At 39.3% G+C, this 19,204-nt stretch overlaps 1 protein-coding gene across 5 annotated transcripts in view; it reads right to left on the bottom strand.

Annotated features, from left to right (window-relative positions):
- lhx9.S (LIM homeobox 9 S homeolog) overlaps positions 1-19,204 on the bottom strand; it is a 37,334-nt gene that overhangs the window by 10,723 nt on the left and 7,407 nt on the right. For 3 of the 5 annotated variants that reach the window (XM_018259656.2, XM_041591358.1, XM_018259657.2), the window contains 3 exons: positions 12,149-12,351; positions 10,160-10,521; positions 593-789 (listed from right to left, as the gene is read on the bottom strand). In XM_018259656.2, the coding sequence (XP_018115145.1) occupies positions 593-789; positions 10,160-10,521; positions 12,149-12,351 (762 nt within the window). 5 annotated transcript variants of the gene reach the window in all.

Here is a 19,204-nt window from a genome sequence, read left to right as displayed (position 1 = left end):
GATGTACACTGATGGCTTACGGTTGGGCATCAATCAAAAGACCAATATAGACTGCATTGTATTCTAAAATTCTCATCATTGGCATGAAAGGGTCTCACTTGTCAGCATCTGCGTGCCTGTACCCAGCAGGCAAATGGTGTGCTAACTGAAGCTTGCTCCATTACTTAATGCCCCTTGTGAGGCAAGCCATAAGGGAATACTGTATTTAAATACGTAACTAGGCTTATCAAAAACCTTTACTTTTTTTCATCTGAATATCCACCAGACAAGCCATTCTAATTTGAAAGCACATGATAGTGTTGCTCATACCTTTTGCCCTTAGTCCCAGTGAGGATTTTCTTCCACAAGTGGAATCTCACATTGCCTGCCAACATGCAGTCTCCACAGAACAGAATGAAACCCAGAAACATAAAATCTATGCACTGGCAGTCGGGTATTTTAGTGTCATAGGTTTTACGATCTACGTTTAAATAGTAAATAGGGCTGCATTAATCAGTAAATGAGATCGGTTTCTACACACTGAGACTTTGCTTTGAGAAATTAGATATGGGAATACTGGGCTTCCAGAGATATGACAGCAATAGTTTCTCACCTGCAGAACTCTCTTTGTTAATCCAGTTTTCTGGGCCAGTTGTTTCAGATCTTTTGCATCTGGATTATGGTTAATGGCAAAATAGGACTTCATTGTACGGAGCTGGTGATGTTTGAAAGAGGTTCTCATGCGCTTCGTCTTCTGAGAAGGAGGGTATGTCTGGTCCCGATCCAAATCGGTCTCATTTTCATTACAACCTGAGAGAGAAGGTCAGGGAATTCTATTGTCATTTCATTTTCTTTTTTTAATTCAGAGTTTCTTCTTGTCTTTTTACAACTGCAATATAGGCAAGGTGCACTGCCATTGAGAATTTCATCTAAGCGATTCCTCTATCATGCAATTATGTCAGATATTGACAGTTCAAAATTATAATAGGGAAACACTATTTGATTATATGGTTACTTTGCAACCTGTGCTGTTTCCTACCCTACCTCTGGAGCACCACTGGCAATAAGCTTGCTAGATGCATATTCTCTTAACAACTATTTAGGTATCGAGCTGGGTTGTCCTGGGGTTACTTCCACATTTACCTATATCGTCCTTCATGGAACAGCTAGATTTCCAGCTTGAATGGATAGGTTGCTAGGCAATCTTAAGATGGCCATACATGCGCCGATAAAAGTTGCAGACAGACTGAGTCGTCTGCTTATTGGCCCCCCGACAGGCTTCCCCAATCGATAGCTGGCTGAGAGTCAGCCAGATGTCAATTGGGCAGGGGTAAAAATTCAGTTGGATTGTGGACTGCATCTGTTCGTTGATTCGGTCCCGCAATCCGACTGCCCGTTACAATCCGATGGTTGGCCCCTAGGGCGCAAGATCAGATCAGCCCGATAATGCCCACCTCAAGGTGGGCATATCAGGGAGAGATCCGCTCGTTTGGAGAAATCACCAAACGAGCGGATCTCTTTGTATGGCCACCTTTGATCACTTGCTTGTAAAAACGATCCACTTACCTGTGCCCCAAGGTTGCTGTCAAAATTTCCCAGTCCAACATGCATAAACTTGAACACTAAGAAACTAATAAAACACATTGCCCTTAAAAGTACCGGTGTCATAGGGTTATTCAGCTCTAGGACATCAAAGATGTAGTGAATTAAAACTAACAAGTGTACATATTAATCACTTTATATATCCAGGCTTCTCTTCATTGTTCAGTGGCCTGAGTGTACACAGATCTCGCTGGGCTACCCTGGAGATAAGTACATGAACTAGCAGTGTAACAGAACTCACAGCAGCCCATACCCAGTCCTTCCTCCACCTGCCTGCCCACCTGTGCCAGGGTAGGTAAGAGAGATGGGGATTTCTAACAACTATAGAGAAAGCAGACCCCTGTTCCCGGTTCCCCTTGTGAGTGCAGGGTTTGCTTCCTCTATAGTTACGCCACTGGCATATACAGATACCAGGGTAGAAGTCCAAGTGGCTTTATTTAGACCAGGAGTTGAATCAGTATCTATCAGCTCCCCACTAAGAGGCAACTCATTCTCCTTTTCATTGCTATCAGAAATTCTACGTTTAAAATTGTAGTGTTTCAGACAAGCACTCATTTTAGCTTCTATTTATGTATACTGTATTATCTGTACTTGTGGTACTCACTAAATAACAATATATTCCTACCTATCTTCGTCTTCTCCAGTAGAGTACATTTTTACGAAGGCCTCAAAGAAGCAGGTGGATCAATCACCAGCACAGTTGGGTCTGTCAAAATGACACCACTTCACCTCTTTTCCTATGAGAATTCACAGGCTCTGTTTGATAGTTACCAATATCATATATATATATAAATATATATAAACATCAAATCCATCATATACTAAACCTTGTCTTACACTGTGAAAAATGTCAAGTCAATATCACACAAATCTAATCTCCAAGGGAAGAGGTCACAGTGATATTTCAATGTTTAGTAGTAGGGTTTTCACATAGCACTATTTCCTTTAAGATGCAGAATAACTGTATTCAATTCACAATCTTGTTTAATATGTCTGCTAATAAATGGTTTTTTTATTTATAATGATGTAAAAGATCTACGTCAAATCCATATGCATTGTCAGACTGGCCCACTGGGATACCAGGGAAACTTCAGCTGTCAGTGGGGCCCTCTTGCTTCTAACCATTTGGCCAATTTCATAGTCATTCTCTATTTCTTTATGAGAAAAAAAGACTTAATATTGGAAGAACAGAGTATAGTTAGTAAATATAAAAGACTAGGAGAATAGAGAGGGTAAGTGAGGAGAGGAGGAATAATAGTTTGGAAAGTGGACCTACAGTCTAATGTTTTCTGGAGAGTCCCTGGCATCCCAGTCCGACACTAGGGCTCATTTATCAACACTGGGCAAATTTGCCCATGGCCAGTTACCTATAGCAACCAATCAGTGATTAGCTTTTTAAAGCCAGCTGCAAGTAGAACAATGAATACAGCAATCTGATTGGTTGCCATGGGTTACTGCCCATGGGCAAATTTGCCCAGTGTTGATAAATGACCCCCACTGAATCCAGGACTATATCAGGTGTCTTTCTCGTTGATGTTTTTCTTGGGGGAAACACTAGTAACATTGCCCATTACAGTTTATGGAGCACAAAGGGAATCTTCTGCCCATACAAACCTAGGAGCCATTTGAATAAAGATGACACTGTGTATTCATTTTTGGCTCAATTTATTTTCTGCTTAAATTCAGGGGGCTATTGAAAATACAATTGGAAAAAATGGCATCCTCCACCCGAAGTTTTTTTTATTCCATTGGTATATAGGGATGGGTGAATTTATTCGCCAGGCGCAAATTCGCAGCGAATTCCTACGATTCGTCGTCGGCGAATAAATACGCAAAACCGCCGCAGAGATTCGCCTTCGTCAAAAAAACAGACGCTGGCGTCATAAACGGATGCCGGCGTCGATTTTTCAACGTTTTTCCTGCAAAACGCCCAAAATTCGCCCATCACTATTGGTATATACTTGCCTTGACTTGAATGGGTTACACCATAGACATATAATTACTGCATTTAATACAGCCAGGTAGAAAACACACACCTTTTATAAATTCACTATGTATTTTACACTGCTTTATTACCAGTGAAAATTATTTTACACAGCATCACAAATAGGCCCCTATTGTATTTGTGGTCTTGGGATTTCTTTGACCCATTTTTATCATGCCACTTGTCCACCTTATCTGTTTTGGAAATTGCAGTTCAATAGACAACTATGGGATGAATTTATCTCTGATATTAATGTTTCTCTGATATTTAATGTTTATCCAGTTTACATAATAAACACAAAGACGGAGACCACAGAAAGTTCCTAATTACAATTCATATAGCAGCATATTCAGGCATTCTTACCAGAACTTATAATGAGAAGATGGTTACTAGCATGGTTTCCAAAAACATTTATATAACTATATATAACCGTATATGCATTGCTGTTATATTTAAGCAGACATTATATAACACACACAGATTTGCTCCCCACACAGGAGGGGCAAAGACTGCAACCTGACAGTGGCAGGTGCAAACACAAAGGGGGAAAGGTGCATGAGATTCCATTTAAAGCAGCCTTTTGCTGGTGAAATGATGGCCCATGGTGTCACATAGGGCCAATTTGATCAAACTCGATTCAGAAATCTGTAATTTTTTGATTATTGTTCATATTTGTGTCATATTGTGATGCCTCCATACAATGCTAGTTAGTTTTGGGGATTTACAATTTGGTGGGATGTTAGAGCTTACTGACAGCACTTCCAACACCAACTGAATTGTTAATCCCCCTAAGCTTTGTACAGAATGGTGTTTGCCCAACAATCAAACACAACCTGATAATTTGCCATGTTTATGTGCTTTGGTATAGACTCATACTTTAATAAAAATGTACTGATGGCAAACACTGCTGAGGATCCCTCTGAATTCTCCAGTTCAATGTGTTGTAAATCTGCCTCATAGTGAGTGATTATGTAAGTTCTTCAGGGAAATATTGGGGGGGGGGCAGAGAGAATGTGGCTTCCATGTGTGTTGTTCATGAGAGTTTATGCACCAGCCATATTATTCGTACATTCGTATCCATTAGAGAACAATAGCATGCAAAAATGATTACAAAATGTATTACTGGATTTTATGTAGAAATGCTTGGAAGCTTCCAGTGCAATAGCACACACTAAACAGATTTGACTTTCTTTAAGGATAAACACCCTATACTATCCCTACAGGGAATACAAACATTTCCCTAGAATATTCCTAGAATATTTAACAACCTATGTATGTAATAAGGGTTACAAAACATCAAATCTGGGATGAGAAGTAGTTGGAGGATGAAATATCGCAAAGGACATATGATATTCTAGCCATACATTTCAACTGTGGGTGTAAGATTTATATATATACATTCCAAAATATACAGCTTTCTGTGAAATGCTTAAGGTATCTCCCAAGAGGCCATTAGGGGGCATTGTTCCTCAGCATGAAAACCTGCAACGTTCATTTGTCAGTCGCTTACGTTTTGTCATATGTTAACTCATTTCTACACTTCCTGCATATTGTATTTTTCACACATAGGTGGGATGGACCGAGTTCACTGTGCAAAAGAAAAAAAAACCACCAGCACACCCTGACCTCTCGAAGTATATTAGCCTGGTGCTCAGTAAAAAAAGGGTTCGGCACCCTCAATTACACTTGGGTAAAGAAGAAAATTACCGGCACTCAGGACTTGAGTCCTGAGTGCCAGTAATTTTCTTCTTTACCCGAGTTCAAGTTTCTTATTGCTCTCCTACAGGGCTTTGTAAGCACTATTTGTAAAAGTAGAAAATGGAGGTTTTTGTTGTAGTGTAGAAGTTTGTACCTGTTGCATATAAAAATGTTAATTAGATATACTGGTATGGGATCCATTGTCCAGAAAGTTCTGAATTAAGGGATGCCCATCTCCCATAGACTCAATTAATCCTTTTTATGTGTACAGGACCTTGTGCTTGATTCCAGCTACCAAGATATGATTAATCATGCCTTTGATAAAGCCCGTGACTGAACGGGTGAAACGCGCGTCAGGCGCAATTTTAGTTCTGGTTAGGCAGGCGTCGGATAGGGACAACGCAATTTGCTGGGGTGAACGGATCGGGAGGGCACTTCTTGAGGGTGAAGGGGTTGGTTAATGGACGATCCGTGGGGCTAAGAACGTGCTAACAACACTTTGATAATTTTGGTTAACTCATAACCGCTTGCCACTCAGGCTGCTTTTTAGGCCTTGATACCTCAATCACCCTGCATGGGGATTGTAGACCGGAAGGGAGGGATCCTGTGGTGGGAGAAGGGGTGGCTGGTGGTGTACTGATACCTCTATAATATGAATAATCGTCAAGAAATTGAAAAGATTGATTGTTTTGCTCCAACCAACAGTCACTCTCAGGTGACTTTATCCCTCCTACCCCTGGCTTTTTAGTCAATCAGCCTCCTGCCTAACCAATATTTTAATATTGCTATCTAGACATAATTTTACTGGTCATATTAAAAGTTAAGTTTTATTAATCACTTCAATCGTATGGTTACAACACATGGATGGGAAGGTGCAATGTGAAGGGTCATTTCTTTTTCTTCCTTTGTATTACAAGATATGATTAATCCTTATCGGAGGCAAAACAATGCAGCTGGATTTATTTAATGTTCAAATGATTTTTAGTAGATATAAGGTATAGAGATCCAAGTTACAGAAAGACTTCTTATCCAGAAAACCCCAGGTCCACAACATTCTGAATAACAGGTCCCATAACTGTACTTTCCTATGCTCTTTTCATATTTAAAGGAACAGTTCAGAGTAAAAATAAAAACTGGGTAAAGTAAAAAATGTTCCTAATATAGTTAGCCAAAAATGTAATGTGTAAAGACTGGAGTGACTGGATGTCTAACATAACAGCCAGAACATTACTTTTATCCACTTTCATGATTTGCACAGCCTATATATTTACCCAGGTTTTATTTTTACACTGAATTGTTCCTTTGATTTGATTCAAAGGCTATAAAAGTGTCTGTATATCTATCTGTGTTTATATATGTATAGGATCTATTAACCAGTATGCTTGCAATCTGGGGGTTTTCTAGTTTAGGGATCTTTCAGTAATTTGGGTGTCCATTCCTTAATTCTGCTAAAAATAATTTAAACATTAAAAACAATAGCATTGTTTTGCCACCAATATAGATTCATGCAACTTATTTAGGATCAATGAGTTATTACAGAAAAAATGAAATATGTTTGATATTTAGATTTTTTTTATTATAATGAAGTCTATGCAAGATGACTTTCCAGTAATTTGGAGTTTTGTGGATAACAGGTTTCCAGATAACAGATCCCATAATATATTTTTTTTTTCTTCTGTGTATGTATAGAAATATTAGGGATGCGCCGAATTCGGTATTCGAATCCTTCTGCCTCGGCGGAACCGAATCCTGATTTGCATATGCAAATTAGGGGCGGGGAGGGAAATCACATGACTTTTTGTCACAAAACAAGGAAGTAAAAATTGTTTCCCCTTCCCACCCCTAATTGCATATGCCAATTAGGATTTGGATTCGGTTCAGTATTCAGCCGAATCTTTTGCAAAGGATTCGGGGGTTCGGCCGAATCCAAAATAGTGGATCTGGTGCATCCCTAATAACTAGGGAAATTTGCAGAGAAAATTCACTGACGGTTCCGATGCCGGCGTCAAAGTTTTTTCGCCGCTGCAACTTTGACACGGCGCCCATTTTGATGCCAGCAAAATGTTGCCAGTGTCAAAATTGCCGTTTCACAAATTTTTTGCCAGTTTCGCGAATTATGCGTGAAATTCGTGGCGAAATGGGACAATTCCCCATCACTGCTAATCACTATAGTGCATTCGCCAGGCGCGAATTTGGCTGTTTCACCACCGGCAAATAAATTCGCAAATTTTCTGAGAAAATTTGCTGATGGTTCTGACGCTGGCGTCAAAGTATTTTCGCCGGCGAAGTGTCACCAGTGTCAAAATTGCCATTAAACAAATTTTTTGCCAGTTTCACGAATTTTGCGTGACATTCGTGGTGAAACGGGACAAATTCGCCCATCACTGCTAATAACTATAGTGCATGTATATTAGAGCAGATAAATATTCATCTGGTATCATTTAGATTCCCATTGAACCCTGAAAGCAAATCTGACAATAAAATGAGTGCTGTCTTGTAGGCATTAGAATAACATATGATACATAACTGTTATTTATAAATATATAATATTTCCATAACTTTACATCAATTTTCCAACTACAACAATCATTTTCAATTCGGTATAATGGTTAATGGAAGGTTTAGGCGGATGGAATTGTAGAGACATAAAGATAAATAAATGAAAATTGTATAAACATAAAAATACATAATATATATTTAATAATGATATAAAGGGAAAACCAAGGGAAATCAATTTTCATAAAAAAAATAAAGCACTTTTCACTATTTCAGACCTTGGTAAATAGGCCCCTAGAGTACAGCAATACGGCACTTAATCAAGACATTGCTATAAATATTGTAAATGTTCAGTACCTCTATTACAGAACATTGACAATATAATATATAGAAATGATCTGTTATTTATATAGCGCAGACACATTTCTCCAGTGCTTTTACAGAGATTATACTTGGTTCACCTCAGTCCCTGCCCCAGTTTATAATCTAAGGTCTCTATCACATTTACACACACTAAGGGCCAGTTTTATCAGGAGCCAATTTTGTTTTGTTTTATTGATTTTCCAGTATGGTGGAAACCGACACAGACATGGCCCGGCTGCCTCTTATTAAAATATGATGAAATAAATATTTTTTCAGTGAGACAAATAGTTTAGACAAGCCTTAAGAATCCACGTTAATTCTTACTGTTTATCCAAACTTCCCTGTCATATATACAGCGAATGTTCAGGGGCAACCCTATTGTCTCATACGGTCTCCCTGTGTGTAATAAAATGACTATTTGTCATGGACATTGTCTTACTGGATGTGTTTTTAGAAATAAAAATATAGTTATGTCTGCATTTGCAGAAAGCAAAGTATGTTCTCTTTAATTTTAGGTTTACGGCTGCCGTTCCATGTAGCGTTGAACAGATCTCTACTGTATGAATACATGACTGACTCATTTCTCGTTACCTACAGACGCCACTGCAGGGGAGGGACAGGTAATTAAACAATATAAATTTGTAATGTGTCACAATATAGGGCATGAGACAAAATCACTGATTCCTTGGTGTAATGGCTGCTTGAAACATGGGCCACGGTTGGCGTTATAGAGAGGGTTGTGATATAAGGAGCGTATGATACAGAATTCAACTAATATTATTTCATGCAAATTGTTCTTCACCTGGCAGACAATGAGACTGGCACTACAAAGGATTGTAACAAGAAGGCACTGTACATACAGTACTATATAAAGCAATAGATTGGTGGATGAGCACCCCTTTAGTGAGATTTTGGATAGGGAGGCACATTTATCAAGGGTCGAATTTCAAATTCACATGAAATTGATTTTATTTGAAATTCGAATATTTGATTATTTATTAAAACTGGAATGAATTTGATTCGAATTAAAAAAACTCTATTTGAGTTTTTTTCTCAGAAAAAAAAAAAGTGATTGTCGGGAAGGCTACAAACATCACCAAATTGATCCCTCGACCTCTCCCATTGACTTTTACAGTAATTCGGCAGGTTTTAGGTGGCGAATCGTCAAATTCGAGTTCTTAAAGGGCCAGAGCATGCTAAATCTCGAAATTCAAATTAAAACTCGATTCGAGTTTGGATAATTCCCAATTCGAGAGTTGACTACAAAAAAATTAGAAAATTGTAATTCCAATTTTCAATTCGACCCTCAATAAATCTGCCCTTTAATGTATAAAACACATAGGGAAATACTATTTTCTCCTAAAAATATACCGGTAAGCATGGTAAAATAAACATTGTGTGTGTATGTATGTGTATATATATATATATATCTATATCTCTATCTATAGATAGATAGATAGATATATATATATAGAGATATAGATAGATATATATAGAGATATAGATAGATATATATATATACAGTTTTTTTACCAATTTGAAACTTCCAAATGTTTGAAAGCCATAGCTAGAAAGAGGTTTTAGGTGTTTCCCCCATGGCATGAAAGGGTTATTTGCTATCGTTCAACTCTAGGGGTAACTGGATGATGACATGCTGCTTACTGGACAAGGGATTCCAGTGTCACTCCTAATTAATAAGAAATAATTAGCACAGTCTGTCCGTATACATCACGCTCCACAGAACATGAATCCTGGCTACTAAAATGCCTAGATTCCACAGAAATACTACAAAAGGAACTATAGACTGTCAGTAGGAGAAAGAAACTGTCACATGCAGATGCAAACTAACTTCTTTGCCGTGGCATGTTTAATGTGTTAAATAAGTCAGGCCCTATCGATCCTACCTCCATATAAACAAAAGAAAGCAATAAAGGCGGTATGTTTCATAAGTCTGTACCACATATTGCTATAGCGTTAATTAGGAAATATTCCTATGACAGATTTTAAAAAGGAATCTAAATAGTGGCATTGTCTTACCTGAACTGTAGTTCATGATGTCCACACCTAACGCTGGACTTTTTCTCTTTCTTGGCCTCCCTTTTTGCACTGTGCCTGTCCCATTGCTGAAATACGGCAGGGCGGCTATTCCCCCACCCTTGGCTGAGAGCTCCGTGTAATTTAGCTGCTGATGGAAGTCCCCCTGGACAAGAAGCTCAAAGTGAATCCGGCAGTAGACAAGGTTTTCCTTCATGCCAAATTGATCCCCGGTGCTTAAGGTCTTGTTACAGGTTGTGCAGGTAAAACAGCTCAGGTGGTAGACGGACTCCCGTGCTCTCATTACCATCTCTGAGGCTGAAATGCCAAGATGGCAACGGGCACACCTCTTCACCGAAAACCTTCTGGAGACAAGCAGAACTTCAGTTTACAATGGGCAATAATTGCTTCATAAACATCTAATAGTATGTATAACTAAATAGATCACAATGAAGCATCAGCTTGAATTACAATGGCAGCTATTCCCACTCATATTGCAGCATGTTCTCCTCCCCCTTTTATGTTACCTAGAATAATATGTCAGGAGTCATCAATTTGTACAGCAACATTCATCATGAGCTTCCCAAGTATTCAGAATAATGGATTGTCTCTGGTAGGCAGTGTTCTAAGCAGGAGAGGTTATTAAGAGAGCTAAAGTAAACATGTAGGGAGGTGTGCAGGTATATGGAGATACACTAAAGATCCCTGGAATTGTATAAGGGTAGTACAGAGGTTATATTGGCATAAGCAGGAGCATTTGGAAAATGTAATGCAGACTCATTGAGTGGGCAGAGGGGAGGACTATAGGGGCTGTGTGAAAGCAAGGCCATGGACAAATAATAAGCTGAAGACAAGGTGGAACAATATTAGAACCATATGGATAAATAATGGCAAAACGGTGTTACATGAAATCATTGGACTTCATTTTAGATCTATGGACAGCATTAAAAAGTGGTATAGAAAAGGGTTTCATGGATACAGCAAAGAAAGAAACACTGATAGACATTCAAAGAAATAGAAATTTGTTGTGTTTCTGGCCTTATACTATAAATATACTACAGTGAAACCTTAGTTTTAATACCCTGATTTTAAGTTTTCCCGCATTTTATATATTTTTTTTCCCCTCTATGAATGTTATAATTTGTGAAATAAAGAGGCTTTAAATACTAACCAGATATATATTTTGCCATGTTCTGCCTGTACATAGTTAATTCCAATTAGTCTGCCCCTTATACAGTCCTGCACCAATCACTTATTGCTTTAGGTTGTGTATGTGACTGAGAGCCTTGCACATGCCCCCCATAGTGTAACATGAATGCTGCAATGCTTAAAGGACCAGCAAAAAAAAATTTTTAAAAATTCATTAGTATGAAACAAAAAAAGACACCATGTTAAACTTTAAAGTCGCTAAGTCTTTATTAAGAAAAAACTTACCAAAACTCCACTTGCGCTCCTCTTCAGAAAAGACGATTGGCGATCCATCGTGCGGCACTCCATTTCTCCTCCCTGCCTTCCTTATAGGAGATAGTCAGGGAGGAGAAATGGAGCACCGCACGGCCTGTCGCCGTTTCTGAAGTGAAGCGCAAGCAGAGTTTCGGTAAGTAATATCTTAGTAAAGACTTGGCGATTTTAAAGTTTAATATGTTTGCCGTCTTTTTTTTCCGTAGCATACAAACAAATTTTTTGTTGTTACCGGTCTTTAACCCTTGTTATTAACACAGTAAATGTTGTATCTCAAAGTAAAATGGATGCCTGTGCTTATATCCTTTCAGTACTTGAAAAAGTCACTTTAACACATTTCCCTGATTTTACATTTTCCCGGATTTCACATAATTTTTTCCTGGTCCCCTGAAAAACGTAAAATGGGGGTTCTACTTGTATTGTGCATGTACCTATATAGACTGCTTAACAAGTGACAGTGAGGATTCCTTTCCTGTAACATAGTAAATGCACAGAGCATGAGTGACGTAGTATTGTGGTTGGACAATATACCTGTAATAGTCCTCCTTGCAATATATACTGCCATCCTTAGCAAAGCAAGTCAGCTCCGACTCGAGGGTCAGCTTACATTCACAGCATTTCAGGCAGCGCAGGTGCCACTGCTTGTCCACAGCCAAGAGGTAGTATCTGTCTGAGATCTTGCCCCCACACCCAGCGCACAGTGTAGGCTTCTCAGGATTCAGGGAAGGCATCCTCTGTGCAAATTTAACGAAAAACACAGTTACTGCTCTGTCTCCAGAAATCAGAAAGATACATCAGATTTATAGTTACAAATGTGCTCTGCTAAGCACTATACCACTGATATATATGACTGACATAAGAAGCTCCACAGTGCACAGATTATAATATAATGTGAAATCAACTTGGACAGGATACCTTCTTTGCTCAATATATCTGACAGTATTGTATGCGTGGGTACGAGCAAGTTGGTTGGTCACTATCGACTTTGGTCTTTATTTAATCACATAAATCCATAAGTTACTCTAGAGCAGGGATCTCCAACCTTTTGAAGCCATGTGCAACATTTAGAAGTAAAAGGAGTTGGGGAGCAACACATGCATAAAAATGTTGTTGGGCTGCCAAATAAGGGCTGTGATTGGCTATTTGGTAGCCCCTATGTGGATTGTCAACCTACATTGAGGCTCTGTTTGGCATTACATCTGTTTTTTATGCAACCAAAACTTGCCTCCATGCCTGGAATTCGAAAATAAGCTCCTGCTTTGAGGCCACTGGAAGCAACATCCAAGGGGTTGGAGAGCAACATGTTGCTCACGAGCTATTGGTTGGGGATCACAGCTCTAGAGCATCTTTTAAGAATAAAGGAGATGGGCCTATATGGACCTATATAGACATCATACCCCAGAAAATCTGTCCAGAGGCCTGTGGATTGGATTCAGTCCTTCCAAACATTTTTATGCTGTCAAGGGCTCCACAAACTTATTTGTAATATCATTATTTTAAAATATTCTAATTGGGTGTTTTTCAGAAGAAAAAGTTATACTAGGGTGGTGTGATATATAAACGAAAGGAAGGAGGAAAGCTGACATCAGACACAGATGACATCATAAACAGGAGAAGGAGGATTTGCTGACATCATATAATGGCAACAGACATAATACACAGAGACCTTGGTGTTTAGAACCTGTATACAGGGATGTTAAGGAGCTATATTATGAAATTACAACCTATTGATAAATACTGTGGGATGGATGAGCTTTACTCAGGAGCAAATATTATTATTATTATTATGCAAAATTGTTTACTCTGCTCTAAGTTTATACAGGAGCTTGATTCCAAGAAATCTACAAGCCACCAATATAGGCTGACATCATATGTTCATTTCCTCGGCTCTATACAGATAATGTATGAACCCATGAAAATCTACTACCACTGCTTGAATCAAGTGCTGCTCCTAACCCCAATTTTCAAAAAGTATTTTAAATCTTACATTAGCACTATAACTGATTCAGATTCTGCACTCACAGTATATAGGCCAATTCCCTTAGCCCCTGTTACCCTTGTATTTGAGTCAACAAGTTAGCGAGTATTCCAAAGATTGTAAGCTCTTTTAGATCAGGGTCCTCTATCTTCTTGAGACACTCAAAATGGTATGTCCAAATTTAGTGCAAAATTGCTACAGTAAAGCAGCTCAGCCGGGTACCCAGACAAGCACCCTTCCCCTTATAAATGATGAAAGCTGCTCCTGGACACTTTCCTGATGCTCTGTCCCTGTTTAGGGCACACTAATATCTAGAAATACTTACTGCTGTAGTGAGAGAGAATTAAATCTTACATGCATGATACTATACAAATACAATACATAGCAAAAGGTAGTTGTTCCATAGTTCATTCATACAAAAAAAGACTGTTAATAATACAATGGTAAAATTTCCAGAGAGGTGGAAGATACAGATGTTATGCACAGGGCAATAGCCTTTTCACTAGTTTTATTATACAAACCAGAGAATGCTGTGTATGAATACCATAGTGGGCAATGAAATGAAGATGTTACAACAAAATAGAGCCTTGAGGACAGATCCTGTAGAGCAGGGGTCCCCAACCTTTTTTACCTGTGAGCCACATTCAAATGTAAAAAGAGTTGGGGAGCAACTCAAGCATGGAAAAAGTCCCTTGGGTGCCAAATAAGAGCTGTGCTTGGCTATTTGGTAGCCCCTATATGGGCTGGCAGCCTACAGGGGGCTCTACTTGGCACTATACTTAGTTTTAATGCAATTAAAACTTGCTTCCAAGCCGGGAATTCAAAAATGAGCCCCTGCTTTGAGGACACTGAGAGCAACATCCAAGGGGTTAGAGGGCAAGGTGTTGCTCCCCAGCTACTGGTTGGGCATCACTGCTGTAGAGCTTGGAGTACTTTTGGGCAAATGCAGTTCAATAGTTATTGCCGGGCCTTTGCTGAGCTAATTAATTGTGCTACACTTCTTGTACTCCAGCTACTAAACTCTTACACCTTACATTTTCACAATAGAAATTTGTTCTCATTATTATATCCAATACCATCATTCGTTCTGGCCTTGTGTGCACCATTCCACCTCCCCCCCCCCCTTGTCATGTATCATTTTCTCGTTCTTTTCTCTACTCCTGCATATTCTTGCCTTAGCCCCTGTTCCCTTTCTACTTCTCTCTGTTTACCACTTCTCTCCACTGCTTATGCTCCTTAGGCTGCCCTAAGGCAATCACTGTGTACTGCTCTGCTTACATCAGCCTTATATAAACAGAGGAACACAAAGACCATTGCTTTCATATACAGAGAGATTATGCACAGAAAAAGAATATTGCGCACCAGGAGAGCAGTTAACACTATGCTGCCAAATCTAAATAATACTGAATAAGGAGCCATATACAGGGAATATCATGGACACCATATGTAGGGACAGTTGCTCTGCTAACATAGCAGATACAAAACAGAACGTTCCTTATGGGAAAATCACATGCAGCAGGGGCAGTTATTACAACGCTAATTTTCTAAAATGCGAAGTTGAGTCCAGGGCGCCGAATGCTGCCGATTTTTCGCTAACGTTACTGCAGCAATCAAAGTAATGTTGGGCTAGCGTTCAATTATGCCTAGTGCAACTTCGTTAGAGGTCTTCGCTCAAGCTAATTTGCAAACAGTGAGAAATTGTAAAGTTGAATGGACGTATATGTTGCAGCAAATACATTACATTACACAAGTCCAGGGAACCTTAATAAAAAAATAGAGTTGTTATAATCCCCTACACATGAGCCCACTGTATAGTTTATGTTCCATATGTTAGGAAAGGTGTGGGGGAACCCAGTAAGCCAAAATAATTTTTAAGGACTTTTGCGGGCTATCACTCTGAAAAAAGGAAAAGACGTCAGCGTTTTTTGGGACTTAGAAAATGTTTCCACTAAAATTTGAGGAAGATCAATGCACTCCAGAGCACTTCGCCTGGTCTGAGCTGGCAAAGGCAAGTCTGGCGATAGAAGTAAATTTCAGTAAAATCTGCATCTGCAAAATTCGCCTGGCGATAGAGTGAGAATGAGTGCCAGCGTCTGTCTCTTTCGCTAGCGAAGTTATGCCTGCACCTGTTAGTAAATTGTCAAAGTGCATAAAAGCGGTAACGTTGGTGAATCGTCGCCAGCGTTAGTCACTTTGCCCTTTAGTAAATTTGCCCCCATAAGTACTGTGTACAGTAAAAATGCATCATGCAATGAATATATGCAGATTTCATGCTAACATCATACAAAAGTACTGGCATTTGCCATGCTGACGTTACAGCTAGCTGTTGTGCTTTATTTATTAAATAATTGCATTAATAATTAAATAAATAAGTTATTCTAAAATCATTCAGGGAGAGATACATTACCAATAATGATAATAAACGGGAAAGGGCAGTTAGTATTCTAACATAGTACACAGGTAATGGCATTTATTTCATTTCTGTCCTGGCAATGCCAGTAGTAGCTCACATACACTAAGAGGGGGTAATTATACAAAGAAAAGCAGGGTCACAATTAAAAACGGTCTTGTCTTTCTACAATCTTGTGTATATCTGGGGCACCTGTGTTTAACTTTTATTTTCAGGACCTGATTTTTAGACACAGCAAACTACAAAATCGTTTAAAAACGATTCAGCGAAATAAGCAACTAAATCCTAACCCTAGTGTCCTCATTAAGATTTAGGCAAAACCATCCAAACCTGCACCATCTGTGAAGAAAAAAAGGCTCCCTGCAGCTGCTCTGAGCTTTAAAGTCACATTTGGGGTTTTTAGATTGGGTCTGGGTGAATACTGAGAAATCTCTATGCTGGAAACCAGGCGACTTTAGATCTTGCAAATACTTCTGTTATTCACCAAATCCCAAACTGAATCCTTGTTTGATTGGTTCTTACACTGAATCTAATAAATTCTAACATCTGTGCTCCATGTTCTTCTACATAACGGACCAAAATAACAGTAATGGCCGATATCATACACAGAGGAGATGTGTATATATACTGTAGATTGATAGAATATATAATTATATACAGATATACAATGGGGGATGGACACTAGTTCCCCCTCATTGTTGTGTAGCAGTGATTATATTAGCGCAAGGGATAGGAGACCCACAGAAAACAAAGTGCAAGTATGTAACAGTTGGAGCAGGATGAAGACTAGGGCACAAGAACATCATTATAATTATCGGTATTCCCTAGCCTGCTTCCCTTTAGCTGTTGATGATTTCTCCCAGCATCTAGCAATAGCTGAAGGCTATCAGGGGTTGCTGGGAATTGCAGTACAACAACTGAGGGGCCATAGATTGGTCAGTCCTACTTTCAGTGTTGGACTGGGACACCAGGGGCCCACCCAAAAACCTTTGACAAGGGGCCCACTCTCCGTACTATTATTATTCCTCTCTTCACTTAACCTTTAATCTCCTAGTCTCTTTTCTTTACATACTATAATCTATTATTCCACCTATTTAGCCACTTTGTTCTCATAGAAATAGTGAATGGCCATGAAATAGGCCAAATGTCTAGCAGCATGAGGGTCCCTGACCTTGGCCCACCGGGACCAGGTATCCCGGTGGGCCAGTCCGACACTGCCTACTTTATATAAACAAAGAGGAACTACACACAGTATTTTCCCCTCTGATTCTGCGCCATTATAAAGAGCTCTACCCTCATGAGATCATACTCCGAGTTAGAGTGGAAAAGTACTGTGCTAGCATCCCATGCAGGAAAGGAGACGCTAGGGGAAAATATCATTTTCTTTTTCCTTCCATAAGGACTAGAGCAGAGTGCAAAGATTGGATATTAAGTATGGGAGTCACTGTGCCATAGAGCTTACAATTCTCTAGTGCGGGGAAATAATGATTTAACTGAGACCACTTTGGGCTTATAGAGGAAGTGGCTGGCCAGAAGAATCAGGGTTTCCTGACTCACAGTCCAGAAATGTAAGCACTTTGCCTTCTTATTTCTCCCATACAAATATTATTATTCACAAGGAAGGGGCAGTCACTCTAAACTCGTCATACCCAGGAGAAGGGGCAGTTACAATACTGATAAAGTACATCAGCAGGGGGCATTACGAGAATGAGAGATGGAGGGAATAGGAAAGGGCATATATAGGCACCGTGTATACTAGGATTGAATAAAAATAACCAGGACAAGTTATAAGCTTTGATATCATACAATAATGCCTTTATGAATAATGGGAGATGCCGTTGCCACATACTGGTATTGCTATTGACATCAGTCCCGTAATTGGGAAACATTATAGTGAAAACACTTTCCCAGCCTGTGACACTTGTAGCACTTGCATTATATTCCAACAGGCACTTGCTATATTTATATCCTGAGCTCCAGGCTAAATGGCGCACAAAGAGATAAAGGAAATTGGCACTTTCGCTAATTAAAAATGATGCGCAGAATCACGGAATATCCTTTTGCTCAGCACCAGTTGTATAGCACAAGTACAAATATACAGTATAAGGAGGGGGGTCAGTTGAGGTGCTCTTTGCTATGAATCTCTTGGAGTTGCCATATACCAAGGGTCTCCAACCTTTTCTACCCGTGAGCCACATTTAAATGTAAAATAAGTTGGAGAGCAACATAATCATGCAAGAAGTTCCTAGGGGTGCGAAATCTGGAATGTTATTGGCAATTGGTAGCCCCTATGTGGACTGGAAGCCTACAGGAGCCTCTGTTTGGCAGTACACATGGTTTTTGTACAACTAAAACTTGCCTTCAAGACAGAAATTCAAAAATAAGCACCAGTTTTGAGACCACTGGGAGCAACATCCAAGGGGTCGGAGAGCAACATGATTCTCACGAGACACTGGTTGGGGATCACTGCCATATACACACATTTCAAATGGGGCTCATTTATAAACACTGGGCAAATTTGCACCTGGGCAGTTACCTATAGCAACCAATCAGATGTCTGCTTTCATTGTCTTCTTTGAAGCTGGCTGGAAAAAAAATCTAATCACTGATTGGTTACTATGGGTTACTGCCCAGTTGCAAATGTTTATAAATAAGACCCATTGGCAAGTGCCTGGCAGTGACAATCAGTTTATAGTCTAGTCCCTGCAGCTGTTGGAAACTACAACTTCCAGCAATCTCTCCCTGATAGAGAATTCTGGGAAGTCTGATATAGCTGCTGTACGCTCAGGGAGTTACTGATGGGACAAGAGGGCAAAGTGCTGATACTATATCATATACAGGACAGACAAAGAGCTTGCACTGTGAATAACCTGAACTTTATACCACTGCCAGATAAAGACACATTTTATGTTGGATATTCTAGTGTAGGTACAGTTTCATGTACACAGTTCTACTAACCCTGTTGTCTACTTGTGTGTGATCCAAGCAAGTGTTTCTATACTCTTTCCTGGCATCCTTATTCCTCAAACATTTTATTTAAACAAACTGAAATACCAATAATATCCTTCTAACGGCAATGGAAAATACATACAGTACAGATAACAAAGTAACTGGCAATAAAACCACATGTTACCGCACTAAAGAAATCCCCTTTTAAATAATATACTTATTTATTTTCAGTTATTTATATGATACATTA

The sequence above is a fragment of the Xenopus laevis genome, chromosome 4S (genome assembly GCF_017654675.1).
Source record: "Xenopus laevis strain J_2021 chromosome 4S, Xenopus_laevis_v10.1, whole genome shotgun sequence".
NCBI lineage: Eukaryota > Metazoa > Chordata > Amphibia > Anura > Pipidae > Xenopus > Xenopus laevis.
The sequence above is the reverse complement of the archived record's forward strand: the minus strand, read 5'-3'. Positions and strand labels throughout refer to the sequence as shown.